Raw genomic sequence first — 25,726 nt, forward strand, 5'->3', positions numbered from 1 at the left:
TAGAGTGAGGAGCAGAGGGGTCAGATGCGGTCGAGGGCAGTTGCCGAGACAAGTGACCTTTAGGACATGGTTTCTGTGGCACGGGATCTCAGGCCTAGATCCTGGGGCCCCAGGAACCAGCTTTAGGATGATGGAAAATGCTTCCTGTTCTCTTGGTTGTACACCGAGGACCTTCCGTAGCCTGGCATTGCCAGTGTCTAGACATGTGCCTGGCCTGCAGTCAACCCTCAGTTGTGGTTTTTTTTTGAAGTGATGCAGTTGCCAGGCTGTAGTGGCCATAGTCAGTGCACACTAAGGAGTCACGGCATGGGGTAGGGAGGTATGGGTGCTGGCTGCTGCTCTGTGCCTGGCTGCCCTGCACACACTTCTCTCTCCTTCCTGTGACCTTGGCAAGCAGCCTGACCTTCACCCTCTGCAGGCAGCGTGGCCTCCACAGCTCCTGCCAAGCTCAGGGGGAGGGAGGAGGGGAGCGGGATGCTGCTGGCTCTGGAGTCTGAGTCTAGCGTTCTGGCTCGGCTGCCCCTTGGCTGAGCTTAATTTTCTCCTTCCAGCTTGTCATTTGTAAAAGCGGGATATTAACAGACTCCATGCTGTAAGGACAGAACTGGCGGATACGTGTAATGCGCTTAGCTCATGTAGAGACGTGGTGGGTCACCAGCAGTAACCAGAGCCCTTCCATCATGGCCGTCACCACAAGGACACATGGGGGGCTGTACACCCCTAGCTAGTGCTGTTGGTATGACACTCTCTCAAAAGAGGATCGGGGACAGGAGGTGACAAAAGCCCTGTGGACCAGGGGGGTCGCTGAAGAAGTGGGGGTTCCCAGGGGAGAGTGGCAATCCTAGGAGGCCTCAGGTGGCACACTGCAGCCGCAGCCCTGGTGTGGACTGCGGCTCAGCTCGATGCGGAGGGAGACACAGCCAGTCGCCCAGCTTCGGAGCGGAGAGGGGGCCGTTACAGGAAGCAGCCAGCTCTCAGCGGTCTGGGCACTCGGGGTTCCCAGCAGCGTAGCCGCGAGAGGCTGGCTGACTCCCAAGCTGAGCAGTGGGTGCGGGCAGGGGTCACTGTTTTCTGTGGAACAGTAGTCCCCTCAAGGAAGAGTGGTGCCTGGAGATCCTCCAGCCAGGGGTGGTTCTATGTACTGGTGCTGCGGCAGCTCACGGGTACTTCCAAACCAGCCCGGGGTTGGCCTTCTCTACCGAAGGTCTACTGGGGACCTGCACAACAGGCAGGCCCTATACACGGAGGGTGGAAACAGGGGCCAGGTGTACCCTGTGACTGGCCAGTGCAAGGGGGGGGGGTAAAGGCACAGCCCCAGTTAAGAACGGAAGCAGCTGATGTTCACTTTCCTCATTTTATTGAAAGCTGTGATGATAGTTGAGAAGTACCAGACATTCCATCTTCTGTCTTCTGGAGAGATGAAGGTCTGCTGGACTCACGGCAGGCCAGCCCAGCCCAGCTTGGCCAGCCCCGTGGGACGGTCCACTATACCCTCACACCAGGGTATGGAACATGTCCACCTTCTCCCGGTACAGCTGGTGGAACTGCTTGGCCAGACAGTGGAAGGGGGCCTCGTAATTGTCCATCTCCTTCTGTAAGAAGTGAGAAGGGTATGAGAGTTTACAGCCTGGGGGAGCTGGCCCCTACTAGAGGCGTTTTTCACTTCAGGCTCCTGACACCTGGTGTCAGGGCGTCTTTGTGCAGTTTGGGCGGCTGCTGTCACAGCGAAGAAGATTTTATGGGAAACAGAAAGAACACACAGACTGTTGCATGGCATGTGAGTAGTGGAGCCGGGGTCTGGCCTGAGGTCTCTCTGTAGAGCCGTCCTTGTGGCCACTAGGGTTCTGCGTGGAGGACGTGAAGATGAATCCCCTTACTCAGCTATGACAGAGGCCAAAGCAAGACAGCAGACAGATGTGCTACAGGAGAGAGTCTGGCCACAGCTGGCCTCCAGGTGCGAAGAGGAGAGAGGGGGCTATAAGGGCAACAGTGCCCAGCCCAGCCAAGAGAGGCACAGCACACCCAACCCCCTACCAGAGAGGCGGGGACCTTCTACTCCAGGGCCCCAGTAGGACTATGGGGTGGGGGTGGGGGGCGGGGAGAGGGGACATGATGGAGACACAGGGACAAATGGGAACAGGCTTATCTTTAAGGAATACGCTAGGACTTCTGGGATGGGGCCAGATCCCAATAAGAACACATGGCTCCTCCCACATGGCTGGCTGGGGAGGGCGTCTCTGACACCACAGAAGGTGCAGAGTTGGCTCTTGGCTGGAGCTTTAATAGTTTTCCTCATCCCTGATCCCTGGGGTGGCACTGACTGAGCTGAAATGAACGCTTGCTTTTCATGACTAAACGTGCCCAGAAGACCTCTCTATTGTCCAGAGGATTGGAAAAATGAAGGAGCTTGTCTTAGGTTGCATCCAAGAGTGGCCAATGACGGGCCCTCCAAGGTGAGGTCCGAGGGGCTGTCAGAAGGCAGGGCACACACACACAGCAACCTCCTGACACCATGGCCACTATGCACCTGCAATGTGGGGGCCTGGTTTTGTTTTGTTTTGTGTCTGGGTTCCTATCTCCCAAGTTTTTCATTGGGCCTAAAATGTTGCAACACCAGGGCACCCAACCTAGGAACCTGTCTCTCAGCCAACTTTTTTGTTTTGTGAGACAAGGTCTCATGTAGCTTAGGCTGGCCTCGAACTCACTATAGCCAAGGCTGACCTTGGATTTCTGATCTTCTTGCCTCTACCTCTGGAGTTCTGGGGTTCTAGGTATGTTCTATGGTGCTGATGATCAAATTCAGAGTGCCCTGAACTAGATAAGCACTTTTCTACCTGAGTTACATCTCTAACTGCCATCACCCCCCCCACCACCACCACCAATTTAAGACAGGGTCTTGCTATGCAGTCCATGCTGGCCTTGAATGCTTTATCTGCCCACTTCAGTCTCCCAAGCAGTAGAATTACAGGGACACACCACCACACCATCTGGGCATTTTTAAGAACAAAGTGGCAGCGAGAACCTAGCACACTGCAGATAGGAGATGCAGCTAAGAGTCTACAAGGGCCTGTCTGAAAGCTTTTCAGTGGCTGCCAAAGGCGCAGCAGAGCTCAATACGAGGCCCTGAAGTGTCCCCGATGAAATGGGAGGAATATCGCAGAAGTCGGTGTGTCTGCACTTTACGGAGGAGTGGATGAAGCCCAGAGGGTGGAGGGGCCCAGCTGGACAGTGTATCCTGATCCAGGCTGGTGCAGGTGACCTTTTTAATGATGTGGCCATACAAAGGACAGAAGTGTACCAGGCCCAGGGAAGAAAGCTGCCTGGACCCCACAGCAAGGGAGAAGCAAGTGCAATCAGGGGGAGCTGCGGACCAAGAGAAAGCAGGGCTCAGCGCCAAGGGTGTGCTGAAAGGACAGACTGCAGCCGAGCGAGCACCTGCTAAGATCCCCACAGGCACGAGAGCCCAGCCAGCCGCACCTCTGCTTGTGTGGCCATCATGTCCCAGGCAGTCAATGTCACTGAATAACCCCCCACCCCTCCACCCCAACCAAAGTGTCCTTAAGCGCCCAGCGGAGGGAAGGAGGCCTATGAAGCCTTATGTGGGAAGTTTCTAGATGAAGTCAAAAGCTCTCCAAAGCACAAGTCGGGAGAACCCATCATAAAACGAAAGGAATTCAATGCCCAGGAGCCTCGACAGACATCATGGAGTGCTTGGAAAGAGATGGAAATTGAACCATTTTCCAAACGCATTAAGGGGGCCGCCAGCAATAGAAGCCTTTTTATCTGATGACTAATTATCATCCTGAGCAGTTTGGACACGGACAACACAGGCTACTTACTGAGTGACAATGTTTAGAGTAGGCTCAGACTAGCCCTCGGTTTGACTTAGAACTCTGTCACCAAGGGCCCCCAAGCAGGTCCCGTGAGGTCAAGTGTGTGTGTGTGTGTACTCCTTCTGGAAGACCTGAAGCACTCTGTTCTTCCTGGGCAGGGCAGGGCTGCGCCCTGGTCTTGATTCTACCCCTTGGCTGTGCACCAGGGAGAGATACACAGCCTCTCTGGGCCTGGCTGCTAACTGAACAACAGTGACAGCGGCAGCTGCCCTGTCAGGTTGCTTTGAAGCTCAAAAGGTAATTTACACAATCAAACAGCAGGCCCTCGGCGGCCAGGGAGGGCAGCCCTCCCCGGGGAGACGTGAACTTGGCCTGGCTCTCACGTTCTGTACGTAATCTCACCTTAGCGATGCACAATGGGTTTTGACCTTGGTTTAGAAAATTCTTTAAACTTTGTTCAAAGACATCCTTTTTTTTTTTTTTTTAACTTTTTTTGGGGGCCCGGAAATGTCAGACATGAAGGGGTGCTTAAGAGCTGAAGAACTGTGGGGGTCTCTCCCCGAGGCGGCCGCACTTGGGAAGGAGCGAGGAGGAGGATGGGCTTGGCAGCGTCTCAAACCACATCGGGTTATGTTCCCTTTTTAATTACAGCTTTCTTAACCGGGCTGCCAGTGGCGCTCCTGTTAGCGGCAACTCAGGGGGGACTAGTTAACTAGCATGGTTAATACCGAGTGCTCAACTGCAGCCTCTTCAAGCAGGATTTATGCGCATCCTCGCCGACACCCGAATGGAGCTGACCAGTGGCCTGGGGTGACTGATGTGTCGGGGCAGGTTTTAATTTCTGGGAAATACGGGGTGTTGGGGGGAGGGGATGGTGTGGCTGACGAAGGGGGAGGAGGAGGGAATGGGGAGCTATGGGTCTACAGCTCACTGCTCGCTCAAAAGTGTACGGCCCGGCACGGCACGGCCGGGGAGCCCTGGGCAGGGCAAGCTCTCGCCTTTGAACTTCATTAATCGAGTATCGTGGTAATTGGACTAGAGGCAGGGGTGACATCCATCTCTGTACCAGACACTGGTTCCGGGGTTTAGTAAGTAGTAACAATTAAAACACCATATTAGGGGAGCAGTCCTGTTATAAAACGCTAGCATGTTGAGTGTTTACTCAACTAGACTAGATGCTGTGTTACGTGTTTTACACGCCTGTGTATGATAATCAGCAAAGGGCAGTTTCCTATCCCTGTCCTTGCGGGTGAGGAGGCTGAGGCCCCACGGTATACATCCCATTCCCAGGGGTCCCAGAGCCAGATGCGCTCCATGCCGTGGGAAGGCAGAACTCTTGCCCTGAAGGCTACGCCTTCTCTGGGGAAGTGTGCCAGTGTGGGACAGACACTAGAGATGTCTACATCCACACAGCACAGAGCCTGCAGCTGGAGGAGGTGACACCCAGGGGATGCACTACCCCCGCTGACTCTTTTGGAAAGCCAAAGAACTGGGTCTAGAGACCTCAAGGTCAGACCTCACACAACATAGCCAACTGCAGGCCTAGCAGGACTCTTGGGCAATGCTCCTGAGCGAGGGAGGGCCACGGCTTCTTATGAGACACTGGGGTCTGGGCCGTCTGCATGCCTGTGGTGGGAGGCTCAGAACAGGCATGTGGTGTGGTCAGAACCACGTGCCCGGAACCTTTCAACGTTCCAAATGTCAGAAGACCTGTCACTGTGCTAGACAGCCCCGATGACGCCAGTGACCCATCACTCAGGGTTTCTCACGGCAGGAGGGCTCTTACATCAAAGAGGACACTAGATGCTCCTATGCGATGAGAGGCCAGGGGTGGGGGGGATGGGGTGGTGGTGGTGGTGGTCTTGGGGCTGGGTGCACTCCAGTCATGCGGGCCTGGGATAGTCACTTTTCACTTCAGCACTGAGTTGGGGACAGGACAATTCCTGTCTCGCAGAGCTATCCGGGAGGTGCCACTGAAGCCAACAGTAAGTGCTGTGTCCCTTCTGCAGTGCTCACAGAGTTCAAGGGTCAGGGAGATGGAACACCTTCCACTTCAAAGTCTTCCTGAGATGTACGCAGCTTTGCCTAGGGTGGGCTATCTGTCCTGCTTCCTGGGGCCACACAGAGGACTCTCAGGACACACACTGAGCATTCTGGGTGGAGTGTCAGCATTCTGGCTGGAATGCAGAATTTAGATTTTGCACCTGGGAACAGAACCACTAAATGCATCTGAGGTCATGAACAAACCTCCAGCACAGAGCTCTCTCAGATCAGTGGCTCAGAGCGTGGGGTGGGGGGTGGGGGGGCAGACTCACCACAGATGTTTCAAAGAATTCCAGGCCTTGGCCAAGTGCCCACGCCTGGGCCTGCGCAGAATCCACTGTTCGTCGGCCAGCCAGGTCTGTCTTAGTCCCCACTAAAACACCTACTCAAGAGAAATAACCACAATAATTGTGTTTTGAGGTGGCAGGATGGGAGGTCAGCTGCAGAGAGAAGGCATGTGATCCATCAGGTGACAGAAGCTGCCCACTTGAGGTGCTATGCACCAGAAGGGAAGGTCCCCAAGGGCCACAGGGGACAGGTTGGCTTTGCGGTGCACATGCAGCTCCTTCAGAGTTCTCCTGTGGCTTCACACAAATCTATGTTCCTTGTCTCCTTAAGGCTGTAAGCGCCAGGCTGGCCTGGGCTGAGTCTAGAAGAGCATTTGTGATAATTCCCAGCACATGGAACCAACATCGGACATGGTCATTAATGCTAATCTCGGGCCCGGGCTCGGAGTCAGGGACTCAGGTAATTGAGCTCCGTTCCCAGCTGGCTCGGCTGTGCTAATTTCTCAGCCCGTCTCTGGAGGCTGCTTTCTCTGGCCTCTAATGAGGAGAATTTGTTGATCTCACACAGGGATGAGAAAGAAGCTGATTTAAAGCATGCCGAAGTGATAACAGGGCTGGAATGTAACTTGTGCCCTGTGTACTGGGGAAAATGAGGGATTCTTCCCCGGAGTTAGCTTTCTGAAAACATCAATTCAGAATGCAGCACCTTCCTTGTTATTATCCAGACTCTCACAACATTTCCTGGTGGGTGGCACTGTCTCCCTACCCCAGGCTTAGGGCGGTTTTCAAGACCATGAAAAGGCAGAGCAAGGGCACAGTGAAGGTTGTTTGAGTCAAAGATTCGGGGGTTCAGGCCCCTGTCCTGTTCCCACAGTGGCATGTGTAGTGACCCAAGGCCCTTGAGCTGAAGGCCAGAGGCCTTTGCTGTTAGCAAAAGGCTATCCACAGTTCCTACCTGGGAGGAAGGTACCCGGAGTCTGGGCCCGGACCTTCTCCAGCCACCTGGTGCAGCTGATGAAGGACTGCTCATTGGTCACATCATAGACGAGACACAGGACATTGGGATTCTCCCACTAAGCAGGGGACAGGAGAAGAACATTTCAGGGGTGGAACAGGGACTCTTGGATGGGGGGAGGGGACCCAGCTTTCAGGGAGGCGGGTGAGGGAGGGATGTGAGCTGGGAAACTGTCGCACTCACAGACAGCCACCGTTCACCACAGAATGAATGGAGCAGGCCAGGCTCAGAGGCACTCCTGCGGGACAGGCATTCCCATCTGGGACAGGTGAGCTTGAACCTGGGGGAGGGGCATTCCTACCCAGAAGGGAGCAGTGGCTGCCAGGCACCTCTCATCACGGAGACGCCCCAGTTGGTAGGGTTGTCTGGGGAAGAGTCTCACTTCGTAGCTGAAGAAAACAGCTCGGAGGGGATGCTGACTGGCCTTGGCTGACAGGCTCCAGGGGCAGCCAGGCTAGGGGACAGCAGCCCGCTCTTGTCTCGCATGGTTCTACTAACTCACGCATTACAATCATTTGAGAGCCCACCACCACTAAAGAGACTATGGTGCTCTCGTAAACTGCGGGCTGCTGAGGGTGACGCGGTTTCCTTCACTGCCTGGTCCCTGGATGTATCTACCAGCATCTTCTTCGTAAGGGTGGGCTCTTCAAAACTTGGGGACAATTTTGGCTTCCCCCACGGTGTCGCCATCAGCCCTAATGCACACTACACTAACACCTGGGTGGGGGGCGCCGTCACCCAATGAAGAGCCAGGGTTCCACACTAAGGGCTGTTAGCCTAAAGAGTCCCTAAATATCCTGCTGCCTGCCCATGATGGGGGTCACAGGATGCCTCTGCCTGGGCTGTGGACTCTCCCTCTGGTGCACAGGCTCTGGGTACCACCTCCCTAGACAATCAGGCCCTGCTCTGACCATGTGGGGCCTGCGGAATCCTATGTTCTAGTATCCGTGGAAGGCCAGCCCAGGATGGGCTCTGGAGAGCTTGGCAGAATAAGGCCAATGCAAGGACCCTTCTTGGCATGGGAGAGGGGGCAGAGTCTCATTTTTGGCTATAGGCCTCCCTAGAGGGAAAGAGATCGGTGGTCCTGTCCTGGGAGGCCGGAGAGGGCTGTAAAACCCCCAGAAGGGGCTGTTCAAAAGCAGCAGCCTGGAGGGGGCTTCAAGGACTGACCAGCTTCAAGACTCCTGGCACATTCCAGAGCTGGGAGTGGCCATGATGGGCACGTAGGAACACCTGCTTGCCAAGGGCCCCAAACCCCAGCTGGCAGGAATGCCCCTTAAAGGATCCTGCATGGCTACTTCTGATGGCCCCAGTGTGTCCCTTCGGGGAGTGCCACCAGAGAAAGGGTTGGGCACAAGTGGGTGGCGGAGGTGGATAAGAGGAAAAAAAAAAAAAAGAGCACACTACTTGCCAATTTATCCAGCATTTCAGAGAACAGCTCCTTGCCGGCTGAGTCAAAAATGAAGAGTTCCTGGAAGTGGAAAAGTGTATCTCAGAAGTGAACACGGTAAGGGGCAAGCCGAGGTTTCCCACCAAGTGCTCTGTGGACGTGGTTTCGAGGGCAGAGAGAGTACACGCCCATGCACGTGGGTGCTTCCGCACACGCTCTATCTGAGGCCCCAGAGAGACTGGCGAGAGCAGTCCAGAGTGCCCCGAGGGCAGAGGCACAGCTCCCGCCCACCTGGCATCGTGACCTGGCCCACCGTTCCCGACCTCAAGCACAAAAGTGGAGGGAGCAGGCTGACTGCCCACCTGGCGGGACAGAGCGCAGAGCTGGCTGACACGTGATCTTGGTGTCCAAAAGGCCACTTTGTGCTTTGTTAACCAAATGGATTCTCAGATCGTGTAAGGATTCTTGGTAAAGGAGGTCACCGAGGAGGCCTGGGGACACTGCTTAAAGTAGGACAGTGTGAACCTGTGCTCCGGACACAAGGCGCCCAGCCTTCCCAGCCCAGGTGCGACGATGATAGCCTGTCACCGCTCTGAGATGGTGACCGTGTGCTCCGGACACAAGGGGCCCAGCCTTCCCAGCCCAGGTGGAAACCCTCCACCATGCTGCTGCTCGCTTGCTCGGAGTCCCCTGAGATCCCCGAGCCCCCTCCAGGTGCAGGACCCCCCATGCCTGGCTCTGAACACCAGTAGCCAGTGCTGTCCACTCCATGACCCGCCTTCTGGAGTGGCTCCTGACTCAGCCTTTCTTATGGTATCAGGGGACGTCTGTGTCTTTCATTTTGCCTACGGGGGTCTCCTTAAGGATCCAGTGAATGCTACAGACCCTCTCCCTGGGAGCAGCCACTTGGATATGACATCATGCCATGGGGTCTCTGGAGGGATCCCATTAAGGACTCAGATAAAAGATACCAAGTTGTTTTGGTAGGGCCTGCATCCCAGCCCTGCCCTCCCCTCCCTCCTCAGGCCCTCCCTCCAAGACCCCCTGCATGGACAAGACCCCACGTCCCTTGCAGAGAGGGCACCCCCAGCCCATGGCGGCAGCCCCAGACGCCCTGGCTTCAGGGCTCCACTCACCACGCTGTCATTTGTGTCAAGAACTGGCACTGTCTTCACCACCAAATCCACACCTGTTGTCTGCCGGGGACACCAAGATGATGGGCGTTAGTGGGGTGACCCAGAATGAGGCAAGACCCCCCCACCTCTCTGCAAACGTATCCCAGTCAAGTAGAAGTCAGAGGCCCCGATGGCCTCCCAACTCCCTGCCCTCCACTGTCCCTGGCAACCATGTGGTGTCCTGGCCAGTCCCCCCAGGAGACAGTCCTTTACTGGCGGCCAGTGGAAACTGGCTCTCCATGTGGCCATTTCCCCATCTTTTCTCAGGCCTCTGAGGACATCACCTGGGGATTTTGCTAAGTCACTCTCTCAGGGCTAATGGTCATGCCTCTCTCTACACTGTGACCAGGCCGGGGCTGCACAGGCCCAGCTCACCAGAGTATAGTTCTTCTGGAAATGGGTCCCATCGCTGCGGAACATCTGCACCAGGGCCGTCTTGCCTACAGCCGAGTCTCCTGAAGCCAGAGCAGAGGAAAAGACATCACTTGGGTCCCGTCGGGCGTGAGAACCTCCTCCTCCTCCTACAGAGGGCTTTGACTTTCCCCGAGTTTTCAGAGCAAACGTCTGCAGCTCTCGTGGGAAGCAGAGACGTTGCCAGCAGGGTAACTGATCCAGGAGACATTTCTCTACACCTCAGAGCCCTGTCAACCGGAATGACCTAGAAGGTAACAGGGATCAAGGAGGGCTCCCGAGCCCTGGCAACGGAAGTGACAAGTCTTCCACCCAAGCACACCCCGTGGGGAAACCTGTCACTTCAAACTCCAATTTACTCCAGCGTCTGGCCAGCAGAAGGGAGTGGGCAGCCAACTTGTGACCCTCCCTGGCTGAGCCACGGCCTGCCTTCTCTGCACTGGCATTCAAGACGTCCAGGGGCCGCAGTGGCTGGGCGAAAACTCCTTTTCAAGTGATGTACTCCATCTTGACGGGCCAGGTGAATGCTTAGCTGCGGACTGAGGAGCACGCACCTCCACCCCGACCCCACATCTGCAGTCATATCTCACAGCCACTTGGCCCAGCTGGGCTGAGCCTTTTCCTCTCTTGGTTAAACAAACAGCTCCGGGGACCGCAGATCAGAAAGGTTCCTGTCAGTTTTCAGGCCCAGACCTGAGTCTTTTGCGAGATAAGAGGGAGCAGTCTCGTAACCAGTTCTTCCGGAGCTGTCGTGGGGGCAGTGCCCTCTCCGCCGTCCCACCTGTAGCCTTGAGCCCTGCCAGCCTTACATGAGCAGGGTATCATTCCCTTCTTGAGAGCAGAATACCGACTCTCAGTCCACTGCCCAGGTGTTACGGGGCAGCGGCTGTCTGCGTTCTCATGTTCCTGACCCTCGGGGACATCACCGGCACCCACCCCAATCTCCGTCCTCAGTCTGACGCTCCGGGCATTGCTCAGTTGTGACTTTTCCCACCTGTCATTTTCTCTTGTGAGACAATTAGATGACAGCTGTGGTGTCTCGACGTAGGAGACCTCAGCTAGGGCCGAGTGAGCCATTTGGGACTGGATTTCCTGCCAGTGCTTCTTAGAAGGGAACGGCCATGGGCAGCACTCTCCTCACAAGCCCTTCCCTCCCATGCTGCACCCCCACTGACGTCACAGGGGACAAGAGAAAGCTAGGTGACAATCTAGGAAGTTTACACTGCCTTGCTTTACTAGGCTGGTCTGGCTGACCATCCAAAATGCCACCTTGAGGCTCTTTGCTCTATGGGCCTCTCAGTGGGTCCCACCTATTCCAGGGCAGACGGCCCAGCAATTCCTCTCCCCTGCCTCCCGGATGTCCTAGAAGGTAGTCAGTCGCTATCCTGACTCGCATTCTGTTCCTAAACCTGGGAGGAAATTGGCTCTTCCTCCCTGGGAAATTCCCCCACAGATTGGTTTTGGTTAATTTCATGAATCTTTTTGCTGACTGCCAGTCACCAAGGCTGGCAGCAAAGCTCCTGTGTGGGCTATGAGGAGGGATCTGAGCATGGGGAGGCGGGGGAGCTGATAAACATATTCTCAGAGCAACAGGATGACAAGAGGCAGACAGCACAGCTGAGAAGCAGAGCATCCGAGGGAACACGAGAAACCTCGAGAGCTTGTGAGCCCACGTGGCTGCTGGGTGCGGGGGTTCCCCAGAGCCACGGCCAGGGCTGGAGACTGGATTGCCTTGGGAAGGCACCATGTGAGGCTCCCCACGGCCTCATGACTAACTGCCGAGTCTGGCGACCTCGCCTGGGTTCTCACTAGTGAACTCTCTAGATGGGGGTGGTGGCCTGAACAATTCCCTATCGCCCCGCCCTGATCATGTCGTTGTGGTGACTCTGCACGGGCTCTGTTTGGTCACCATTACCCGCTCCTCTGTCCCTTACACGCCTTCCTCCTCTTCAGTTTTCCAAAGATGGGCACTGCTGGGTTCATCCTCAGGGCTGTGATCCTGGCTCTTCTGCCTTGGCTCGCCCCCCCCCCCCCCGCGCCCCCCACATCTTAGCTTGTGGATTAGCTATGTGAGGCAAGGGATCAACTACTGAGCCACAGTCACAGCCCTGGCTTCTCTCTTGCCGCCCTAGGCCAGCTCTTTCCAAAACTGGCTGTGCTTCCAGGCATCGTGGGGGCTTCCACTGTCTTTAACAGTTTGCTTGTCCACAGCCAAGCCCATGTCTCACCGCAGACCTGAGGGACTTCTCCGTCCATCTTAGTATTCCAGCACCTTTGCTGTTCCAGGATATGGCCGCCACCACCACCGCCACCACCACCTCCTGCATCCCGCCTTCTTCTCCCTAGTTCATCTGTTCTGGGCTGTCTCTCAAGCCTACCCTCGGGTCACATCCCCCCACTGCCCACAGCTGCCCTGGGAGCTCGTACGTCATCTGCAGGACTGGGAGCCCCCTCTTTAGCTTCTCTCTGCCCAGCCCTGGAGGCAGTGATCCCCCCTGCACCTGGCTCCCCCAGTGTCCTTGCCTCTGACACGGCGGCGACCTGACACCAACCGACAGTCACTGCCGTGGGGTGTAGTGGTCACCAGGACACAGGCGCCACCTTTGGCTTGAACCTGCGTGGACGTCTCAAACACAGAAACGGCCTGGGTCGCACCTGGCTCTGAAACCGAGCTGAGTCCCCTGCCGGGGGAGACAGGTCCTGGGGGCGATGTGGCGCACGGTGGCATTGCCCTAGGGATGACGGAACCGTATGCTGTACCGGCCAGGCAGTGACCCTCCCGTGCGTGGCCCGCGCCTAGCTCCGTGGAGTCCGTCCGGCTCTGCACCACTGCCGTGTGCCTCGGTGCTTCTGCTGGCTGACTCTGGCCTCTTATGTGGCAGGAGCTGATTCTGTCACTGCCTGTCCCTGACTCTCCCCGCCACCAACCCCATCTCAGCCCCATCAGAGAGCCGCAGAACAGAACGGTCCCGAGTCCTCTCATTCACCCACAGCTCTCTTCCGTCAACCCCTAACTCTCCGGCCATCTCCAATGGTCCCTTACGAGATGCACCATGTTTGTCCTTTTGTTCCCCGAACATGCCCCCCCCACCCCCCGCATCCAGATCTTGTCCTTTCTCTCTAGGCAAATCTCAACTGGCTTCCTGTGTGGCCTCTGAGGTCATCTGTCCCTCTGCTGTCTTTACCAGGGTGGCTACCATATCAGATTCATGTCATCGGAAAGGATGCCAGGGCTACGCTCCAGGGAAGCATGGCTACTGTCCCCACATCGCTAGACAGATGGTTCATCACCAAAAGGGCAAAGACTTGGGGCCAGACCCCAGCTCCACACTAACTGTGCCATATTAAGTCCGTTACTGAACCCCTCCGTGCCCCCTTTGCTACGTCTGGAAGATAGGCTAACGGCAGTACCTACTCCACAGAATTGCTAGAGAGTTCATGAGCCGCTACTGACTTTGGCTGGGGCTGGAATCACGTGGCAGGCACAGTGCCGGGGTCTGGACCTGGGACAAGGGTCTCCATTGCTCTGGGCCTTGCTTGCCTCATGTTACACGAGGGTGACACAGGAATGGGCTGGTGGCTGTGAGGACTGGGCAAGAAGACGCGCACTGAGGGTGTGACATGCGGCACGCACGCACGCACGCACACACGCACGCACGCACGCACACAGCAAGTCTCGGGAGAGAGGCTCATGACAGGAGCTTCCTGCTTCTTGAGAGCTCACCAGCTGAGGAGACACGAGCAAAGAACAGCAGGCGGGGCCGCCCACTTAAAAAGAAACTTAACTTTGGAAAAATGAAGATGTCCCCAGCTTACCCGTGCAGAAGCTGAACAGTGTCCAAGGGCAGAGAGCTGGGGAGGGGACTGACCAACATGCTTTCGTTACACAACAGTGCCTCCCCTGGCGCTCGCTCGCTTCCTCGGAGAACCGGAGGCACTCTAGAGAGCCGGGGTTCCTGGGGCTACAACAGGGTCTGAGACACGACCGTCACTCATCTTTCTGCATCGTGACCCTTTTGTTTTCAAATTAGGAAAGTCATTGAGGGAACTACCCCCCCCCCATTCTCAGTCTGTAAGGGTCAAGATCCAAAGACACCCTCTCCTCATTTGCTAATTTCTTGATTACAAAGAAGAATCATGGGCTCTGCGCGTCTGTGAGAAATTATCTAGAAATTATGTTAATTAAGGCGGAAGGCCCGCCCCCAAAGGTGGGTGGTACCATTTCATACGCTGGCGCCCCCGACTGGATACAAAGGAGACGGGGAGCTGAGCAGCCACGCTCACGCTCACGGCTCTACCACCCGACTGTGGATGCAATGTGACCAGCCAGCCGCTGGCTCTTGCCACTGCGCCTTCCCCACCGGGATGGACTGTCCCCTGGAACTGAGAGCCACAGTTAAGTCCTTCCTCCTTTAAGCTGCTGCCGGTCAAGTATGTTGTCATAACAACAAGAAAAGTAGCCAACATTTCCCGACCCACAGAGATCTGGAGTCAGGCAGACCTGGGAATCCTGTGTATGACCTTCACTAGGGGTTCACCTAGTGCCCCTAATGCCACTCAGTGCCCCAGTCACAGCAGGGACTACACGGAACCTGCCCTGCTGTGCTGTGGCAAGGGGGGTTAAATGAAGGACGGGTGCCTGGCATGCAGTGTCCACGCAGCTGCTGTTTAACCAGTCTACAAGCTAAGCAAGTGGTCTTCTAAATGTTCCGACTGGCTCAAGGCACGCCCACAGGTGTGAGGACCACGAACTCACCCTGCACGTATCTATTTTAATTCTTATTCATGCTCTAGGCATTGTGCAGGTTCTTTTCATGTCAGTCAACGATAACAAGATCCTTACTTCTGGGGAAACTCCTAGTCCGCGCCCCCAGCTGGGGAGCACAGAAAGCTAACCCTCCCCACTCCCACCTTCCTGACACCAGAGGGGCCAGGGTAACTGATGTGAACTTTGTGGGGCTAGCGTCCCTGACGCCCAACTTTGGGGCAAAGTCCATGTTTGTACTGTAAGCCTACCTGGTGAAGATGGTCTCAAAATACGGGAGAGGGGGTGGGGGGACACACAGCTGCAGCTACAAACGTGTCCGAGGGGCGAGGGAATAATGCCCCCCCCCCCGCTTTCCGGAATCTGCTTTATTGGTCATTGCAGGCATTTCTATGTGAGACAGACAGTGGACGGACGCAATCATGAACCAAAACTGAGTTAGGACGGCTCAGGCTCCGAAGACCACGCGTTCAAGCCCATTTACAACTCACCTGCCAGGATGCATTTGGCTGCTAACTTCACCATGGTAACCAGCCCACTAGCAGGGACGGGGAGTGGGGGGAGCCTGAAAGAGGGCTAGGATTCGGGGTCAGCTGGTCCCAGGGCCTGTGGCCGCGATGGATGGATGGATGGATGGATGGAGGCCCGGACGCTAGAGTTGGGTGGACATTGGGCTCCAAGGCCCCAGGCAGCCTGCAGAGGTGCCCACGGGGCGGGGCGCAGCGGAACCGCTCCCAGTCCCGCCTTCCGGACCAGGCCCCTGCCGTAGAACTAGGACACAAACGACTAATCCCACTGGTCCCAAGAGTCGCGCCAAACAGGATCCTGGCAACCATCACCAGCCCGCCTCCTCCCTCCATGTTGTCCTCCTATTGGTTGCTGCCAAACGCTCCGAGGCTCCAGAGATCCAATAGAAGACGGAGGCGGGGAAACCCATTTTTCTTCGCCGCACGATGCCGAGAGGTTTCTGCCTTTGACGGCTCCCAGCTTGGCCAATGGCTTCAGACGATGTCAATCACCGCTGTGCGCCTCCTGGCGTCTTTGAAAAAGCAGCCCAATCAGGATGCAGCTGGAGGCGGGGATTAGCGGGGCGGGGCTTTCTGATTGGTCAGAGCTTGGCTTGAACCATCGCGAAGAGTTCACCCTGCACCCCCTGTCCTCCTGGAAGTGGGTTCGCCCACGTGGGGCGGGGCGACGCCGCCAGAGCGGCGCCTGCGCAATAGAGGAAGCCGCAGTCTCGAGAGCCCAGTACTTGATGGTGATTTCCTCGGACCCTATGTTCAACGGAGCATCTGCAGATCCCCTGCCTCATATCTAGAAACAAAGTGCCATCTTTAAAGCCCTTAAAACCTGTTATGCGCCTTTAAACCTGAAGTAGCGGGGAGGGAAGGATGTGGAATGTTGAGGAAGAAGTTAACAGTGTAGATGGAGCAGGAAAGCCCGGTATGCTTTGAACTGTGGGCGACTGCGGACGGCACCTTCCAGAAACCGGACGGGAGGAGGAATGTTCACAGAGAAACCATAAATATTTGGGTAGAGACCTTTGCCCTGATGGAAACTCATACACTGTATACATAATGTAAATACACACAGATTTGTAATTATGTATCAGTTCAACTAAATTAAAATATAAAATCTAAACAAGGCGCAATTTGAAAGTGATACCTGAACTGATGGGAGGGCATGCCTCTCTCTCAGTCTGCTTCCTCCGTTGTGAATGAAAGGATGTCATCCCGATGTTGCCCCTCATGAGGGGTGGGGGTGGGGGTAAACACCATCTGACTTGACTCTTGCTTTGTCACCAAGCGGTGGGATATGACTAGGCAAGTCATCTCACCTCTAGACCTCTGAAACAGATAAACGATCTCATGGGAGAGAGAAAGTAGGTCCGTGTGTTGGGGATTTGTTGCTATGACAAAACACCTGAGAGAAACGATTTAAAACAGGAAAGGTTTCATCTGGTCACTTGGTTGAACATCATAACAATGATAGCACGTAAGAATATAGCCACCTCATGTCGGGAGAGGGAGTAAGCGCTCCAGCCATATGCCTCCAAAGACACTCTCTCTTTCAACTAGGTTACATTTTCCAGGACCCAGTCATCTCCCAGTGGCCTATCACCTTAGGTACCCATGAATGGATCAATCTGCTGATGAAGTCAGAGCTCCAGGGATTCAGTCACTCCCCCTAAAAACCTTAGTTCCGATCACACCTGCCCTAAGGAGCCAGGCTGTCAACACACAAGTCTTCGGGGTGGGGTGGGGTGGGGTGTACCCACCATCATGGCTCCGCATTGCTGATGCAGGTTGGCCAGAGCGCTCCACCCCATTGCCTTTTCACTTTTTACTGGGTCCCAGGATAAGGGCTAATACTTAGAAGGGGAAGACATGCCTCTCTGAAAAGGTGCCTGTGTCATGAGACACTCTTGGAACTGTCACTGACTGAGAGTTACCCAGGTTCCCATAGGAACCCTTGTCCATGCTCCCATAAGAAGCCCCAATAAATTATTTGGTTTGTCATGCTGGATGTCGGTGGGATTGTTTTCTGGCCTTTCTGTCTTGTCTGGGTAGACAGGCATGTCTCCTGGAAAAGTCATGCTGCATCTTCTTTGAGGAATTCATCCCATGGATATTGAGAAAGTACTTACTAAGCATGGAGTAGTGAGCGGGGCTGAGGTGTAGCAGGAATCTTAAAAGTTCTTATTAATAAGATCAAACCCGAGGCCAGTTATTGGGGTCCATGCTGGTAGATCAGAGAGACAGAACAAGCCACAGCTAACCTCACCTGGCCAACTTCTCAGCTGGTCTTGTTTCCTCAGACTGGAAGTTTCTGTGTCCTCATATCAATGGCTCTCAGCTGAACGGCTGCTCCAAAGCCTGAAGCTTAACCAGCCAAAAGCTTAACCAGCCAAATGCTTCTAGTTTCTGGTCCTCACGCCTTATATATCTTTCTGCTTTCTACCACCACTCTCTGGGATTAAAGGCTGGCTTTCTGGGATTAAAGGCGTGTGTCACCATGCTTGGCTGTTTCCAATGTGGCCCTGAACTCACAGAGATCCAGAGGGATTTCTGTCTCTGGAATGCTAGGATTAAAGGCGTGTGCTATCACTGCCTAACTAGTGGCTTTTCTGTTCTCTGACCCCAGATAAGTTTATTAAGGTACATGATATTTTGGGGAACACAGTACCACCACACTTCCTCTCTTTTTGTCTAAAATTAAAGAAAGCTTATAACTAATACAAGAAAAACTATCCAATAAGTATATATAATATATACAGCCAAAAATTACATTAATGATGTCTAGTCCATTAACATTTGACAGATTCAGATGAAAACTCCATTATATATATTAATAATGTCCAGTACAGTAACATCTGATAAACTCAGACCAAAAAATTTTCATTACTTATCTTATTTAAAACAAGTAGTTCCTTTTTAAAAGTAGATTCCATAATCTCCCTTTTTATCTTATCATATCCATATTCTCTCTTTTTTCTTTTCATAATACATTCAATAGTCTACCTTTTGTCATCTTTATATCTTCCCCTTTTTCTTCAGTGTAGATTCAATGATTTACCTATTTATCCTATTATTTCTTTATCTTTTTTTCTCAGAGTAGATTCAATGATCTATCTCATATCTTATTCTCTTTTTCTTTTTGCTTTCTAGGGATGAAGATATCTTTAGGGAATCTTGAAAAGAAAAAAATTAGGTTAATTGTCAAGTCCTGTATCATTTGTCCAGTCTCTGCATAAAAGGAAAGTTCGGGGCTTGTTTCAAGTCCTTGTTCGAGTAGTCTGTCAGGCTGGATCTTCTCAACTAGTCCTCTCGAAATTGTTCTGATCAGTTTGTAGTCCAAAGTCGATTTTTCCATGGTGTTAATCGGCTTAATGGCTTTATCATAGTCCATGTGGAATCATCTTTGTAGGATCCTGTCATCTTTTTGAAGATTTCAAAGTCACTGTTAGGCGTGGTCATGGTTTCCTGCGGACTTTTTTTTTTTTTTTTTTTTGCCTCCTCTGTGGTTTGGAGCAACCACAGTCTGATAAATGTCTGTCTCTCAGAACCATGAACAGTCTTCCCTAGAACAGAAAATCTTCACAGCAATTTCTCCCCACCATTTTTCTTGCCAAGCTTTTCCAAACTGACCTTTGCTGATGCTTTCTTGTAACACGATGGTCCTGGCAATTCTTCTCTGAACCAGCAGCAGTAAACACTTCGTCCCAGGTAGCAGCATCACCGCAGTCACCAACATGATGAGAAGGAGCTGGAAAAGTGGAGCAGTAGCCACTGCTTCCATGGTTCCACCACTGTTTGTGGTTCAGTCCGGGCCAAAGCTTCTCCCAAGCCTCCTAGACTGGCCTCAAACTCGGGATCCTACTGTCTCTGTCTCCTTCAGCAAATCCTACCGGCGTGTGCCACCACAACCGGCTGAGTGTAGCTTGGGCCTGAGCTGGGGCTCACAAGGCCACAGGCAAACAGCTTTTTCATGAATTCGTATCACAAACGTTGGGCGCCAGATGTTGGTGAAATTATTTTGGCCACTCCACGTAGTTAAAAGGATATTTATTTAATGGCGTAACTCACAAATTAAGTAATAGGTAGGTCACAGGGTCTGGGGAAGGTGTATCACAGTCCAGCGGTGTTCTCTGGAGCTCTGCTCAGTCAACCTCCACCGTTCAGCGTCCCGGCACCGAGAGAGAATGCAGAGAGAGCGCTGGCCCATCCACCTCTCGGGTCTTCCAGCGCCTCCCCTGGCCCTGCCTTGTAGGCGTGACAGTTGCCAGAGTCTCAATGGGGGTTGGAACTTCCAGATCCAAGCTGGAATGGCTACCCACTACATCTGGTTCTTTATAACATGCCATTTACCTATGCTCTATACTTCTCTGGATTTTAGTATATGTTTCTTGCTTGATATTGTTTGCATTGGTTGTAGTTCCATCTTATCTAGGTCATTATCCCTCATTATTCCTGGACAATATTTGATAACCATTCCTTGGTATATAGTCTTGTATTAGTTTAGAACCTTCTTATTTAGACAAAAAGGGGGAGATGTAGTGGGTAGCCATTCCAGCTTGGATCTGGAAGTTCCAACCCCCATTGAGACTCTGGCAACTGTCACGCCTACAAGGCAGGGCCAGGGGAGGCGCTGGAAGACCCGAGAGCTGGATGGGCCAGCGCTCTCTCTGCATGCTCTCTCGGTGCCGGGACGCTGAACGGTGGAGGTTGACTGAGCAGAGCTCCAGAGAACACCGCTGGACTGTGATACACCTTCCCCAGACCCTGCGGTCTACCTATTACTTAATTTGTGAGTTACACCATTAAATAAATATCCTTTTAACTATGTGGAGTGGCCAAAATAATTTCACCAATACTGAGGCATTTAGCCCAGCTTGGAGGTGGGTAACCGAGATGATTCATAGCTATTTGGAGTCATTGTTGAATAAGGGGGAATTTGGGGCAGAACCAACATGTACCCCCCATGCTGTGACCCATGTGACCCCGGGGCGATTTCAATTTACACTTCTATCTGAGTACCCACTCTTAGACGGTGCTGGGGTTGTTTTATTTTTGTCTGGGTGTTGTACTGTTGCCCCAACTCTTCAAGAACATTCCTACCTCAGGGCCTTGGCACTTAATGTTCCTAGCTTGGCTGCAGGACTCTGTCCCTCATGACCTGCAGATCGCTGTCCCTAGGGGGTCCATTCTGAGGCTTCCACCTTAAAGATTCGCCTTCTGTCTGGCAGCCTGTCACCTCCTTCCTGTCCTGTCTTCCTGGCATTGGCACTGGTGGAAAGGATGTGCCATGGTGCTTTGTAGAATTCTCCACTTGAAGGTCAGCTTCCTGAGAAGAGACACGATATTTTGGGGGCACTGGCCTCTAGGACAATCTCCAGCATGGTGAGACACTCAGTGGGTGTTTGTTTGTTTGTTTGTTTTTATTTGCTTTTTGTTTTGTTCTGGTTTGGTTTTTCAAGACAGGGTTTCTCTGTGTAGCTTTGGAGCCTGTCCTGTCCTGGAACTCACTTTGTAGACCATGCTGGCCTTGAACTCAGAAAGATCTCCTGCCTCTGCCTCACAAGCACTGGAATTAAAGGTGTGCACCACCACCACCTGGCTTCAGTGGGTGTTTTTAAGGGGACACATCTCATGGGACTTACCCTTCCGGTAATTTGACAAGCATTGGTTGTTTATTTATTCTTTATTGTTTGTGGTATTGGGACTTGGATCCAGGGCCTCATGCCCACGAGACAAAGGCTCCACCACTGAGCCACATCCCTAACAACAAGCACGCATTCTTGAGCACCAGTTCTCACACAGGTAATGCGGCCACTTGGAAAAGTGCAACAATCATTCCAATGGCGGGAGTTTGGTCCCGGTTCCCCCCCCCCCACCTGCACTCTAAGCTCGAGCTGAATTCTCTACTGAGCAGGAAGGGTTAACAGTGCTGCTCCCAAAGCTGGGGACTGATGATGAAGTGGGGTCTTTGCATGGAGGGCTTTTCTTGAGAGTGGATCACAGACGCAGCTGCTGACACATTGTTCCCAGGGACCTTTGGATCAGTCTGGGGTCACTGAACTCCTGACAGCTTGGACAGCGGCAAACATGAGCTGCTGCATAAAGCCAGTCAGTGACAGCTGCCACATTCTGTGCAAGAGGCATGGGCCACTCAGGCCCACTGCATAGCCCAGGTTCCTCCATCATCACACTGTGAACAACCCGGGGTCCTCCCCCGGCCTGGATGACATTGGAGCCCCATCACTTGCATAGGGTAGTAGCAAAGTTGTTGGGTACAGAACAGACCACTGGGGAGGGTACCTGGTATAGTTTAGACTGAGCCTTGGGAGGAATGACTTCTGGGAACTAACACTCTTTCTGGTGCATTCGTGTCTGGGGGCAGTGCTGAGCAGAGAGCGCCAGGACTTTGTGGGGTCTTGTGGGTGTAGGTCAGGTCTTCTCCTGGGCACAGCTGATACTTTCACATGGGGAACTTTTTGTTTGGGATAGGGAGCTACCATGAACTTTGCTAGATTTTTTTTCTTTCCGTAGCCTCCCTGGCTCCACTAACTATCCAAATCACCATCCTCTGAAGACAACAAAAAGAAGTCCCTCAGACATTGCCAAATGTCCCCTTGGGGTCAAACTCTTCCACGGACAGGAACCGCTGACTTAGAAAAGGCTACTGATTTAAAATGGAAATCCGAAGGTCTTAGGACCAGACTGGCCAGATTTGAATCCCTCTGCTTGCCCCTTAAGTCTGCTCCCCTGACAGTACGTGGATGTGCATCAGGGAAATTCACAAACACCAGCTCTGGTGCACAGCCTGGGACGTGAGGAGTGTCCCCTAGGGAGGCTGCATGAGGCTGCAGCCCTGCTCTGCACCACATCTGGGGTGACGCCTACTTGTGTGAGTCTCTGCTGGTGCAACGCTTGGCAGTGGACATCTCAACAAATGGCAGGCGCTGCGGGACTGACTCACCTCCCCTGCGTCCAGAATGCAAAGTGGAAGAAGAAGAGCCCAGAGCGGTGTGCTGTGCCTGCCAGGCAGGCTGCCATGTGCTGATTTGGTCAGCAGGGGGCGGCAGTCGCTGGGGAAAATGCCATTCCACAGGGGTGCCAAGCGCTCTTGGCTTCTCATGGACTTCAGGGGCTCTTTAAAGTTGAGCAAATCACCTCTCCAGAGTCATGTGAGGCCTCCTTTAATGGCCCTTCGACAGTTCAGCCGCGAACACCAAGAGGTGCTCTTTCCAGAACGGTCTGTTCAGTGTGTCTTGTCCTTTCCTGGGTGGATGAAGCGCTAGGATGCTGGTGGTGGATGGGTCACTCAGTCGGCTCTTGCTGGAGGCTCATGGCATAGACGCACACCCCAGAGCCTGCTCGTTTTCTGTGCTCTGCGCATAAAGCCTGTGTCGCTGTGCTCAGAGGGTTCAAATAGGTGGCTCGATTGGAGGGAGGCCGAACTCCACGAGAACAAAGTAAGCTACTCTTTAGTGCTTCCTCTGTCTTCCTTTCGTGGTACACTCACCTCCCATAATGCCCTGGGGCTGGAGGACACACCACCCTGCCCAGACTGGCCATTGCCCATTGCCTGCAACTGTTTGGACACCATCTTAGCCTGTCGTCCCTCAGGACCCTAAAAACAGCACAAACTTCCGTTCTCTCGTACTTTCTTAAGGTCCACGGCTGACTTGCTCTGTCCCATCTCCACTCAGCAGCCAGTGTCATCCTTAAATTTTTTAGGGCCAGTGAGAAGGCAGAGAGGGTACCAGGCCCTTGCTGAGGAGCCTGGTGACGTTGAGGTTGATCCCTGGGACCCACGTGGTGGAAGGAGAGAACCAGCTTCCTCACAAGCTGACCTCTGACCTCTCCACATGCGCCTCGTGGCACCCACCTCAGTGTTTCACTCTCTGCCTGAGACTGTCGGCTTCCAGCTTCCTGGGACCGGCAGACTCGGCTCTGCCTGTGCTGCCCCAGGGCCTTTGCCCCTCTGCCCTGCTTACCTTGCCTCCCACACTTTGTCCCCCACCGGAAGCGGGCCAGGTGTTAGTTTACACGCTCCTCCTGCAGCAGGCACACTGACCCGTGCTTCTCTAACGTGTGTGGGGGCTCCCTGCTTCAGAAACGGTAGTCCTCTAGGTCTCTGTCCCCACCCTTCTTCCCTAAAAGCCTCCCTGCTGAGCACAGCCTTCCTGTGATTGTCACACAGGAGGTCACTTTCGTGGCTGGATGGGGAGCACACACAAGAGTCCCTTGCTCTCTATAACAGCTACTATGAAGGTGCGAGCTGACAGCTCACACTGCCTAAGATATGTTTTGCAAACTATGAAGCACTGGGCACAACCTAGGGCTCTCCCTGCTACCAGGATGGACTCCATTCAGAGGTCAGCTCCCCGGCACCTACTCTGGGCAGCTTTAGAGTATCACTAACACCCAAGGGAGCCTTTGTGGCTAGCACACAGCGGCCTTACGAAGATACTGTCAGTGGCCCCACAGCACATTAGCTAGGATTGGGTGAGGTGGGGATGATTGGAGCCTCCAGAACATTCCGGAGCTCTTCATCTGTGAGCTTCCCCCAATAACGCCTGTCACGTTCTGTAAAGGGAGCTCTCGTGAGACAGAAGGTCCTTCAAACCTCCCGGCTTACACCTTCTGAGGCCGAGTGCCCCAAAGGGACGGCAGGTGGGCCTTTAAGTCAGGAGATTCTGTTTGGAGTCTGACTGTAAACAAAATATACACCAGGGAGCTAGGAGCCAGAGCTCGCCTTAGAAACACAGGACTGGAGGATGACTCTGTTGGGAAACTACATACACAAGGATCCGAGTTCCATCCTCAGAGCCCACATAAGGAAGCTGGCTGTGATGGCAAGGGTTTGTAACCCTAGTACTGGGGAGGTGGAGACAGGAAGATTCTCAGAGCTCCATGCTCAGCCAGCCTAGCCGATCTAGCAGGCCCCAGGCTAGGGACAGATCTCGTCTCATAATATAGGGTAGAAGGTGCCAGAGGAATGCCATCAGAGATGACCTCTGGTCTTCATATGCAGTTATACACATATGGATGTCTCTAAACACTCACACTCACTCACTCACACACACACACACACACACACACACACACACACACACACTCATACACACATTATGGAGTTGGGTGCAGTGGTGTGTACCTATGGTCACAGTTACTCAGAGGTCCAATGTAAGAGGATGGCTCAAGTATAGGAGTTCAAACTCAACCTGAGCGTCATCGACGCAGTTTCAAAAAACCAAACTGATCCAGAACAACAGAAGTGCGTGTGTTGGGGTCACCTGCACCTCCTCACCTGCCTCGTGAGGAGCGTTTTAAAACTCCCAAGATCTGATCTGGTAGAAACAAACACCTGGGCTTCTGCAAAGCTAAAGAGCAGATGCCAAATGGTGTGACATCTTGGCCTCCTTGGAGCCTCTGCTGTAGGAGCAGACACTTGCCAGAGGACAGTGCGAGTTCCGAGAGGCCCATCAATTGACACACAGACCATAGGACTGAAGTTGGTGTTCAGATCTGCCCTCAAGCCTGACTCTCCCGGCTGCAGGCTGGGCAGCAGCCCTTGGAGAGCCCGTGAACCCAGCCAAGCCTCTGTCTCCTGTGTAAGATGAAGCTGACCACAGGACCTGCCCCGAGGAGATGCGTGGCCTAAGTGTGCATGGGAAACATTTGTCATGGTGACACAGTAAACGCCAGACAGGTGCCACCTGTGACCATGACTCTAGAGTGCCCTGGTTTTTTAAATAATGGATAAGTGAATGGGTAAATTCATAACCTGAATGTTCTCTCCTCTCCAAAGACAGGGCTCTTCCTCTGTAAGAATTCGTGAAACCCACAGGCAATCCCTTTTAAGCAGAAATAAAGGAAGTCACTTAGCAGAACTGGGTGTCTCTGTAGCATCTACGTTCTAAAAGGACCCCTCAAAGGCTGGCCCCCCACCATGACAATTATTCTCCCTAGCCTGGTTGGCAAAGTGGAGGCTTGTGACGATCGGGCAGCAGACCTTCTGCAGCTGACCCCTGCTCCAGCGTGGTGTCTTGCAAAGCTGCAGGGGCATAAAGCCGCTTCTCATTTCTCATCCAGCAGCGGCTTGCCAGACAACCCTCACCAAAGCAATCTGCCGAGCTGATCGCCCTCTGCTCATTCCTTGAGAGTTCACAGATGTGAGCCTTAGCAGAGAGAGTGACAAGTGGCTGGAGACCCGGAGAAGCCAGAGCAACGAGGGAGGGGAGCCGGCTTCTTGCTGGAGAGCGGCCAAGCCAGCCCGACGGGTGTTGCGCTGAATACAG

The 25,726-nt window shown here is 53.7% G+C and overlaps 1 protein-coding gene across 1 annotated transcript; it reads right to left on the minus strand.

Moving 5' to 3' along the window:
* Window positions 1-1,335: 1,335 nt before the first annotated feature.
* On the minus strand, window positions 1,336-15,743 carry Ift27 (intraflagellar transport 27). The gene is made up of 7 exons (XM_028871065.2): window positions 15,411-15,743; window positions 10,119-10,198; window positions 9,705-9,764; window positions 8,590-8,649; window positions 7,119-7,236; window positions 6,149-6,258; window positions 1,336-1,592 (listed from the first exon to the last, which is right to left on the minus strand). The coding sequence occupies exons 1-7, from the start codon at window positions 15,442-15,444 to the stop codon at window positions 1,494-1,496; spliced, it is 561 nt and encodes a 186-aa protein (XP_028726898.1). The 5' UTR covers window positions 15,445-15,743; the 3' UTR covers window positions 1,336-1,493.
* Window positions 15,744-25,726: the final 9,983 nt, after the last annotated feature.

Source organism: Peromyscus leucopus, chromosome 20 (assembly GCF_004664715.2).
Source record: "Peromyscus leucopus breed LL Stock chromosome 20, UCI_PerLeu_2.1, whole genome shotgun sequence".
In the NCBI taxonomy this organism is placed as follows: Eukaryota; Metazoa; Chordata; class Mammalia; order Rodentia; family Cricetidae; genus Peromyscus; species Peromyscus leucopus.